General features: G+C 47.0%; 1 protein-coding gene across 1 annotated transcript in view; it reads right to left on the bottom strand.

Moving 5' to 3' along the window:
• Window positions 1-1,780: 1,780 nt before the first annotated feature.
• Window positions 1,781-11,082, bottom strand: part of LOC144610662 (adhesion G protein-coupled receptor E3-like) — a gene marked incomplete at its 5' end in the record, with an annotated part of 92,805 nt that continues 83,503 nt past the window's right edge. The window contains 5 exons of the mRNA XM_078429531.1: window positions 1,781-3,262; window positions 4,561-4,647; window positions 5,943-6,111; window positions 6,912-7,003; window positions 7,749-7,815. Coding sequence (XP_078285657.1) covers window positions 3,230-3,262; window positions 4,561-4,647; window positions 5,943-6,111; window positions 6,912-7,003; window positions 7,749-7,815 — 448 coding nt within the window. The remainder of the gene's footprint in view (window positions 3,263-4,560; window positions 4,648-5,942; window positions 6,112-6,911; window positions 7,004-7,748; window positions 7,816-11,082) is intronic.

Raw genomic sequence — 11,082 nt, 5'->3', positions numbered from 1 at the left:
CGGTAAGTAAGGTGGGCCTATAATTGTTGCACTATCATGTACCATTTGGGCTGTAGTTCAGGGACAAACAAACAAATGAGAGTTTTAGTATATAGATATTCAGAGTGGCTTTTTTGTGGGGTAGGTCCTATCTTACAAATTTGATTGAGTTTTTCAAGGTGACAAAATTACGTGATGAGAGTTGGGTAATGGCTGTAGTCTACATAGACGTTAGTAAATCATTTGACAATGTTCTTCATGGTAGGTGGGTTTAGAAGATTAAATCACATGGGATCCCTAGCGATTTGGTCGATTTGATCGATGTTGGCTTGGTCACAGATACCAGAGGGACTACCCCTGGAGATGTGTTTCTCTGACTGGAGGTCTGTGACCAGAGCTGTTGTGTAAGAAGCAGTGCTTTGGCCAATGACTTTGATGAAAATGTAAGGGAACTGAATGATAGGTTTACAGATGACATGAAAATTGGAATTGTGGAGAGTGAGAAAGGTTGCCAATGAAAGCAGCAGGATATAGTTCAGCTGAAAATATGGTCAGATAAATTCCAGGTGGAGTTTAATCCAGAAAATTATGGAGTGGTACATTGTAGAAGCTCAATGCAAGATAAAGTATCCAAACACCACATGCCATTGGCAGTGTTAGCCGCCCCCAGCTCATGCCAACGCCCTGGCCGCCCGCAGTGCCATCCATCCACGCCTTCCTCACCATTCGCAGCGCCGACCACCCTGGCTTGCAACGCCGCCATCACCACTGCTCCGGCCGCACCTACCATCGCCATGGCTAGCAGCCCCTGGGCAGCGGCAGCTAACACCCCGGCTGTTCCCACACATTCCCTGTCTTTGCCGCCGTCGGCACCCTGGCAGGGAACGCCGTCCGCGTACTGCTCTTGGCACCGAAACCACTGCCACCGCCAATCCTTATCTGCACTCCGGCTACCCGATATACATTGACATAGACAGTGGGTACTAACTGTAGACATTGATATCAGCAGTGGGTACTAACTGTAGACAGGGATGTAGACAGTGGGTACTAACTGTGGACACTGGTGTAGACAGTGGGTACTAACTGTAGACAGGTGTAGACAGTGGGTACTAACTAGACACAGATGTAGACAGTGGGTACTAACTAGACACAGATGTAGACAGTGGGTACTAACTGTAGACATTGATATCAGCAGTGGGTACTAACTGTAGACAGGTGTAGACAGTGGGTACTAACTAGACACAGATGTAGACAGTGGGTACTAACTGTAGACACAGGTGTAGACAGTGGGTACTAACTGTGGACACAGGTGTAGACAGTGGGTACTAACTGTAGACACAGGTGTAGACAGTGGGTACTAACTGTAGACACAGATGTAGACAGTGGGTACTAACTGTGGACACTGGTGTAGACAGTTTTTAGTAACCACAGATGTTCTACACGTTCTGAGCAATTGATGCATTTGGCCAAGTGCAGGAAGGGATCTCAGTCCCAGGTTTTAGGAATGACTTCTCATTCCCCAGGGCATAAGACCATAAGACATTGGAGAAGAATTAGGCCATTCAGCCCATCAACTCTACTCTATCATTCAATCATGACTGATCAATTTTTCTCTTTCATCCCCATTCTCCTGACTTCTCCCCATAACCAAGGATTTCAAAGGCACATTTGGTCTAAACCGCCCTCATTCAGTAACTCCTTGAATATTTCACGTTTAGACCACACCCTCTAACAAGTTATGAGAAACAATTATTAATATGAGGAATGTGAACATATTAACAAGACCCACAGATCAGGGTGATACTTTTATTAAATAAAGGCCTTGCATTTTTAAGAAGTTTGCATTTCTATGTATCAGTGCACAGTAACAAGGTGTGACCAGATTGCCCTTCCTGCTTCCTCTGTATGAGGCGTTGAAACCTCCTTTGTCTCACCTGTTGCAGGTATTGGGCAAACCCAGGGCACTGGGAACCACAGCCGTGCTCAGCACTGGCTGCATTTACATTCATCAGCCTCAGGCAAAGGCCGGGTTGAGTGCTCCATCCCACACTGTCTTTGAGAGGGTGACAATGGGTGGTCCCTCCATGAACCACTCCATCCAGATAATGTGGCAGTGAGATGATGGTGGGCATCACTCAATGGTGCCGAAGGCTGGAGGGGACCGGGAGGAGATGGGGTCCCATGTGAAGGCTGCCTTGTGGTGTTTCTCTGCTGAGGAACTTGCATTGGGTCCGACTCAGGGCTGAGCAGTGGCCTGGGCTACACTCTGGCATCTCACCTGGTGACTGGTGTGTCCTATTCAAGCTTCCCTACCCTTCGGCCTTTCACCCTTGCCACTGCCCCTAGAGAGAGAAGCTCATCTGTGCCTCACATGTCCCGAGCCAATCAGGAGATGGGTTGTCAGTGGCATTTACAACATGCTTGTTGTTGGCTCTTGAAAAGCTCCAAATAATGATGGGCGGCGATGGGAAATGGCTTTGCAGCTCACACATGCTCTCTTGTCATCATATTGTGTCAACAACCCAACAGCAGGCAAAAGCCAGACTGGGACTTGCACCCCCTAACAGCTTAAGAACACTAGCAGTCACCTCCAGGCCATATCTAGCCAAGGGCAGAGCAGTCGATTGATGCATTGAGCACAAACTCAACTCTAAACCTGCTACACATCCACAGGAACCCCCACCCTGCCCATGCTGAACCCCAAACTCCTCCCAAACTCACGAGCACTCAACCACCGTGCTCAACTTCCGATGGTTGAATCCTGGTTTGTCACCTTGCCAACCATTGTCCAATAGCCAGCAGCTAAAGGATCACCAATCAAGCAATCTTAAAGCCAAACGAACATCATCCCATCTACCCAGGGAGGTGCTTGAAGTGAAAGGTAACTCGTCTGTTCCCTGGAATCCAGGCTAGGTGCTGCCGTGGTTATTACTGGACAGTCTGGTTCATAATGTAGAAGCTATGAACTCCTGCAATGTACATGCTCAATAGAAGCAGAGAGCTGAAACAGCTCAACTCTCAGCTGCAGCCTCTTGCCTCTTTCTTCCGAAGTTTGTAGCAGATTGAAACAGAGCGATGGAGGCGAGAATGGGGAGAGGGTGGCAACAGCAGTGGGGCAGTCAGTCCCAGCAGAGAGGTGAGTTACAGTCCCATGCGAAGCGAGTCAGGGCGCTGCTGCTCTTGTGCTCTGTGTCTCTTGCTTTAGAAGCAGCTGTAGCTAGCTAGCTCTGCAGGGCTCTCGTGCTTTCAATCACATTCCCGTCTCATGAGTGCTTCGCAGGCCCTGCAAGGAAGCAGATAAGACATCAGGATCAGAAACTCAACCCCACGTGGCAGTCTGTCGGGGCCAGGGAACCTGCTGGCGTTGGCTGAGGCAGCAGAGAACTAATGTTCTCACGGGCAAGACACGGGCACACCAGCCCTGCCAACCCCCACCATGTTACAGCAGGCAACACCATGAGAGCCAACACAGACCATCACTGCACCTCGGGCTGTCTGAGGGGATGGATGGGGGCAGAGGGTGAGGAGAGCGAGGGTCTCGGTGTGTGGGGAACAGTTTGTGGGTGCAGTGAGTGGCTGAGTGGGAGGATGAATATTTGGGGGCACATGTTTACGGTTTGCGGGTGGGGTGGGTGTGTGAATGAGTGTGGAGACTGTGTGTGACAGCATGTGTGACACTGAGTGGGTGGATATCTGGCCGATGGTGCAGGTTTGTACGTGGGAGTGTGGGAGACAGTGTATGGGCTAACGAATGGGGCAGGGTGTGGGGAATGGCTGGCCATGCTGTGTAGCACCACAGTGTGACCTGATCTGGGCAGTGTGGGCCATCGCTAGGCCAATGACTGGAGCAGTGGACAGGTTCATTGGGATTTGGGTGTGTGAGTGCAGACCTGTGTACAAGTACAGGGTGGTGTGTGAATGGAGTGAGCACCTTACATCAACAGCTACAGGTCAATGTGACATTGTGGGTGTCAGAGAAGGTGCTGTACATCCCCGGTAAAAGGAAAAACAATGACCAGGGAGGCAGAGAGGTGCAGTGGGTTGAGCCGCTGCCTCACAGTGCCAGGGACCCGGGTTCCATCCTGACCTCGGGTGTTCTCTGTGTGAAATGTGCAAGTTCTCCCTGTGATGGCGAGGGGTTCCTCCATGTGCTCCACGTTCCTCCCCTACCCAAAGACATGTTGGTTAATTGGCCGCTGTAAATTTGCCCATCGTGTGCAGGGAGTGGATGCGAAAATGGGATAACATAGAATATAGTATGAACGGATGACTGGTGGTTAGAGTGAAATCAGTGGGCCGAAGAGCCTGTTTCCTGCTGTATCTTTCAATTCAGTCAATCAAGACTGATCCTGGAAGATTCAGGTTCCCACGAGCAGATACAGCTAAAAACAGCCCATTTTCGGAAGAGATACAGGTGAAAACAGGCCACTTAATGGGAATTGGTCATGGTACTGGTCCTTATAATCACATGTACAGAGACGCAGTGAGAAACGTAGCTGAGCTATCCGGTCACATCACTATGGACAATGGTACAATCACTCCCCCATGACAGACAGAGCACTTGACTAATCATAACCATACCTGCGTCGAAGAAGTTGAAAACTCAGAGTATTTTGATTCTTTGAATCGGTAGAAACGGTGGAAGAAGTTGGCGTACTCATCCATCACCTGAAAGACAAGGTGACATGGAGTGTGTACAATCCTGTCCACACCATTGCCAGTGGCCATTACACCAGGGCTGTCCGTGGAGCTCACAATCCAGGCCCCCAGCTGCTGGCTTCTGGCTGCCTCACTCTCATTGCCAAAGCAGAAGGCAAGAGATCAGCACCAGGACAAAGGGTCACTCCAGCATTATCTACAGTGAGTGGATTAGTCAGCCACACTGCCTAGGTAGCTCCTGCTCCAGTTTCCACCCTGCACCTGACACCGTTCTCAGTTCCACAACTGAGCTCAGTATTGGTGACCCAGTAGTTGTTAATATCTGCCAGACCCTGGAACTCTGTGACATCTACAGATTCCTCTGTGACATTCAGCTGAGTAGATATTATGGCTAATAATGTTGTCCATCATTGTCATAGAACCTTATAACATTCGGCCCACGATATCCATGCCAACCAGTGGGCACCCATTTTTCCCTTGGTTCCCACAAGGTTATTGTGGATACACTTGGTCAGGCAGCTTTATTAGACTTTGGTGAGGCAGCATTTGGAGTATTGTATGCATTTGCTTGTCTCCCCATTACACAAAGGATGTGGAAACTTTGCAAAGGGTGTGAAGGAGGTTTACATCAACTAGCCTGCCCAACCTCTTCCAATATCTCACTTACCCCACTCAAGTTTGAGCAATATCCTCACAAATCTTCTCTTCACTCTTTCCAGCTGAATGACCTCCTTCCGAGAGGAGGGTGACCAAAACTGAAGACAGTACAGTGTGGCCTCACCAACATGTTCTACAACTTTAACAAAATGTTCCAACTTCTAATCTAAACCGTATAAACAATGGTCGCTGGTCCCAAAAGCCTCATCCATGTACCTCATCCACTTGTCACTTCCAATTTCCTAAGACAAGATCAAGCGTTGCCTTCTTTGGTAAAGGGCCAGAGGAAATGTTCCTGAATACCTTTGACAAATTCTACCCTGTCTAAACCTTCTGCGCTATGATATTCCCAGTTAATAGTTGAAAAGTTAAAAACCCCTTCTATGATAACATTATTAGTCTTGTAGCTGCCATTTTCAATAAAGGCAGGCACAGCTGGGGCCTATGTGAGTGCCCATGGCTACACTGTTGACTTGAGTCCATCATTCTGGTGACGGGTCACAACATGCTTGCCCACACAGGCCAGTGACTTGCCTGCCTCATTCCCCAATGGAAGGTCCAGGGTTGCCCTCTCTCTGGTTGGCCATCTACATACTGTTTGAGTGAACGGTGCTGGACACACTAAACAAATTCTCAAGGGGACTTACCTGCTTGTTAAGGAGGCAGTGCAGAATGAAGATGAACATTCCTTGCATGCTGTTGATCACGGTAAAGATGTAGGCCATGACAATTGTTTCCTTCTGGAAGTGCAACATGCCAAATATCCAAGTACATCCCAGGAGGCAGAGCTGAGCAACAGCGGTGAAGGTAAAGACCCTAAAACGAGAAGCACGAGAAGCTGAATGCAAGGCAATACTTTGCTTTGTCTCACTCACTGCAGTGCATACTTTAAAGTGCAATATAAACTTCCTGCTGCTTCTGGATCCTTTCTTGCAATTATTTGTGTTGACTGGGTTAAAATCCTGAAATCCCCATCAAATGAAACAGCGAGACTTCAATGCACAGACTGCAACGGTAGAGATATCAGCCAGTCAGCTGATACAATAAGTGAGCCATGACCTGTGGCACACCAAATGTCAAAGGCTTTATTGGAAAATAATAAAATATGATGTTGGCCTCTGCTGAGAAATGTTTGTTTCAACCAGAATAATGCTGAGTTAGCAGAATATGCCCATCTCCAACACACATTCAGATGCCTCGACAGATAGCAGGACAGGAATGGCAACTGAATGATTCATATGCTTGGCCTTCCACATGTGGTGCCCAACCTATGACCCTGGAGCCAACTGTTCTCTCTGCAACCATCAAGGCCCCCTCCATCTGCCTGGTGTTATTTCCCCTTTTGGTAAGTTTGGAAAGGGCAACATCTGTTAGTGCGCGAATCCCAAATCAGAACTGCAAACAGGAATGGCTTAGATGGGGCATCTTGGTCAGCAAGGACCAGTTGGGCCAAAGGGCCTGTCTCCATGCGGTATGACTCTAGGACCTGTCAGCATCAGCAGCTTCATGTGAATCATGGGAAAAAGGATGGGTAGGGTGCAAGTACTAGCCATTTGCATGACCTAGATACCGTATCAACTAAGGAAGGTACCAGCAGCCAGACCAGTTGTTCTCACCTGATTTTCTTCAACTGGCCCATATCAGGATTGACACTTGAAAACTTTTCAGCCAGTTTCAACACAGTGATAATAAAAAATCCTCCATTGACCTTCCAAGAAAAGAAAAAGCCACATTATTCCAAGAAAAGTAGTGGTTTATTGAAATAATATTTTCTTGATGTGATCTTTAATTCATTTACATTTCCACAGAAACATCTTGCAGTGCATCTCAGTTAGATAGAGCTCCAGGGGCTCGCAGAATCAAGGGATATGGGGAGAAGGCAGGCACGAATTACTGATTGTGGATGATCAGCCATGATCACAATGGATGGCGGTGCTAGCTCGAAGGGCCAAATGGCCTCCTCTTTGTTTCTATGTCTATGTTTCTATGCATAGCTACATTTGGACATGTTTGCCCTTTGATCCTCAACAATCATTTAAAAAAAGACAGTGATGTAGATATTTCTGTAGTGTTCCATCAGTCCTGAGTGGATGACTTCAAATCTAATCATGTGCATTGTGAATCTACAAATATTTATGGTCGGTCTAAAGATTGATCATGATAACCAGTAATAAAAGATATAATCTTTACCAATGCTCTTTGGAGAACTTTCATCCAATCCGATACTGCTAAATATTAATACCCCAGATTTCAGCACAGGCTAACCTGCAGGTTTAGTAGCTGTCACCATACCAGATCTGTGCCTTGCTCTAAGGGCCCTCTGTTCCTCCACACTCACTAAGACCCTGCCATTCATGGTTGATATCCTATCCTCATATGTGGTTCAAAAACGCATCAGCTCACATTTCCTGAATTCAACAGACATTCTCTCTTTCATATTTTTCCAAACTTACCAGAATAATCACACAGACCGGAGCCAGGAAAGCCCAGAGAAATCCCGACTTCAGATCCAACCAACAACTGGGGAAAGAGGCAAAAACTATTGTTTCCAAATGACACAGTAAAATGTTTACACTCTGCACCCACATGTATGTTCCCACCCAGTAACATTCCTGCTATGTGTGAGGCTTGGCTGGAAATGACTATTCCAGTCATGGGTACATTGCTGCCTCACTCATTTCTGTTTGGACCCAGCAGTGCACTGTTGGTCTTTGGGTAATAACCTGGTGAATGGATCTGGTCTTTGTCCTTGTGCTGCAGGAAGTTGTGGCTGGGGAAGGGCTTTCTGATCCTTAGCTATGTGCTCTCCCCTGATGATTGTTCAGTGACCTTACTCCATCCATCTCCACTGCACCCCTTGTATCTGCCTCTCAGTCTCCCTATCCCACCCCAACTCACCTCCCCCTGAGCCAGAGAGACCTCCTTGAGGACAAGTTGGGGCTGTTGGTGAAAACTCTTGCTCTTTCCTTGATAGACTAGATTCACAATATACAATATATATATTCACGATTTAGACGAAGGAATTAAATATAACATCTCCAAGTTTGCGGATGACACAAAGCTGGGTGGCAGTGTGACCTGCGAGGAGGACGCTATGAGACTGCAGGGTGACGTGGACAGGTTGGGTGAGTGGGCAGATGCAGTATAATGCGGATAAATGTGAGGTTATCCACTTTGGTGGCAAAAACAAGAAGGCAGATTATCTGAATGGTGTCAGATTAGGAGAAGGGGAGGTGCAACCAGCCTGGGTGTCCTTGTACATTAGTCACTGAAAGTAAGCAGGTACAGCAGGCAGTGAAGAAAGCAAATGGCAAGTTGGCCTTCATAGTGAGAGGATTTGAGTTTCGGAGGTTCACCAGGTTTCTCCCCATATCCCTTGGTTCACCAGGTTCATTCCCGGGATGGCGGGACTGACATATGATGAAAGATCGGATCGACTGGGCTTATGTTCACTGGAATTTAGAAGGATGAGAAGGGATCTTACATAACATTCTTAAGGGATTGGACTGCTAGATGCAGGAAAAATATTCCCAATGTTGGGGAGTCCAGAACCAGGAGTCACAGTTTACGAATATGGGGTCAGCCATTTAGGACTGAGATGAGGAAAGACTTTTTCATCCAGAGAGTTGTGAATTCTCTGCCACAGAAGGCCGTGGAGGCTAATTCACTGGAGAGAGTTGGATTTAGCTCTTAGAGCTAACGGGATCAAGGGATATGGGGAGAAAGCTGGGATGGGGTACTGATTCTGGATGGTCAGCCATGATCATATTGAATGGTGACTGGCTCAAAGGGCCGAATGGCCTACTCCTGCACCTATTTTCCATGTTTCTAGACAGACCACTAGGAGTTAATGTGCTGGTGCAGGGGACAGTCAGGAAGGCAAACTATTTTTGCTTTGACCGCAAGAAGATTTTGTTTTAGGGCAGAAGGGGCAAGCAGGGTAACTACAGGCGAGTGACAATGTCAGTGGTAGGGAACATATTGGAGGGAGTTTTGAGGGGCAGGAAATATTTGGAAAGTTAGGAATGGTTAGGTATGGTCAGCATGGATTTGTGCAGGGAAATCATGTCTCACTAATTTGATGGAGTTTTTGAGGAGGCAACAGAGATTGATGAATCAGGGCAGAAGATGTTGCCCATATGGACTTTAGCAAGACATTTGAAAAGCCCCACATGGTAGGCTGATCCAGAAGTTTAAGGTACATAGGTCGCAGGCAAGTGGGACTGGTGTAGCTGGGACATTGTTGGCTGGTGTGGGCGAGTTGTTTCCACACTGTTTCACTCCATGACTCTATGTGAGGCCTAGACTGGAGGCACAATGGGTTTGGTGATAGGATGCAGAGGTTATTGGTGAATGAGGTGTTTCTGACTGGGTGTATATAAAGTGTTGCACCGTCGGGACAGGTGCTGGGACCTTTGTTTGTAGTAAATAACTAGGCACAGCCTAGATGGACACAACACTAATGCAGGCAAATGGGATTCATGTAGATGGATACAAAGGTTGGCACAGACATAAAACATTGAACAAAGAACAGTACAGCACTGAAAGAGGCCTTTCATCCACCATGTCTGTGCCGACCGTGATGAAAACATAACAATTCCCATCTGTCTGCACATGGTCTGTATCCCACGATTCCCTATCTTCTCATGTGTTTGTTTCAATGCCCTGAAACATGCTATCACATCTGCTTCCACCATCTCCACTGCACAAAGTACCAGGCACCCACTACACTCTGAATATAAAGGAGATTTGTTTGTGAGAATAGGTGAGCAAAACTGAACACAATACTGTGAATGTCTTGTACCAATGTCTTGAACCACTGCATTTTATTAATAGCATCTTCGCTATCTATTATATCACCCAGTTTAGTGTCATCTACAAACTTACTTATCATGGCTTCAAAATTCTCTGGCATGCCACTAGTCACACACCTCCATTCTGAATCATAACCAACCACCATCACCCTCTGCTTCCTTTCACAAAGCTAATTCTCTATCCAGTCAGTTGGCTCTCCCTGGATCCCATGCGATCTAATGATCCAGAGCAGCCTACCATGTGGAACCTCATCAAATGTCTTGCTGAGGTCTATATAGACAATGTCTACAGCTTTGTCCTTTTCAACCTCTTTGATTACTTGAAAAACTTAAGTAGATTGGTAAGTCATACTTTTCCATGGACAGAACCATGCTGACTGGGCTTAATTAATCCCTGTCTAATGCATATATATCTTATCCCTCAGAATACTCTCCTCCTTAGAGTCCTACTTAAATACAGGCACACCCTTCAGTCTTGCGGAAACCTCACCTGTGTGGTGAGATGTTGGCAATCAAGGCCCTGAGCTGTACGGAATGGTTGACAGGCAAGATCTATATTCCTTGAAACTCAGGAGGGAGAGGGGTGATCTTGTGGAGGTGTATAAAATCATGAGGGGAATAGGTAAGGTGAATGCATATCTGGAGTTTATCTTGAGTTAGGAACCAAGCAACATTTGTTTAAGGTGACAATAGACAATAGGTGCAGGAGGAGGCCATTCAGCCCTTCGAGCCAGCACCGCCATTCAATGTGATCATGGCTGATCATTCTCAATCAGTACCCCGTTCCTGCCTTCTCCCCATACCCCCAGACTCCGCTATCCTTAAGAGCTCTATCTAGCTCTCTCTTGAATGCATTCAGAGAATTGGTCTCCACTGCCTTCTGAGGCAGAGAATTCCACAGATTTACAACTCTCTGACTGAAAAAGTGTTTCCTCATCTCAGTTCTAAATGGCCTACCCCTTATTCTTAAAGT

The sequence above is a fragment of the Rhinoraja longicauda genome, chromosome 37 (genome assembly GCF_053455715.1).
Source record: "Rhinoraja longicauda isolate Sanriku21f chromosome 37, sRhiLon1.1, whole genome shotgun sequence".
In the NCBI taxonomy this organism is placed as follows: domain Eukaryota; kingdom Metazoa; phylum Chordata; class Chondrichthyes; order Rajiformes; family Arhynchobatidae; genus Rhinoraja; species Rhinoraja longicauda.
Note: the sequence above shows the minus strand (reverse complement) of the source record. Positions and strands in the feature narration are given on the sequence as shown.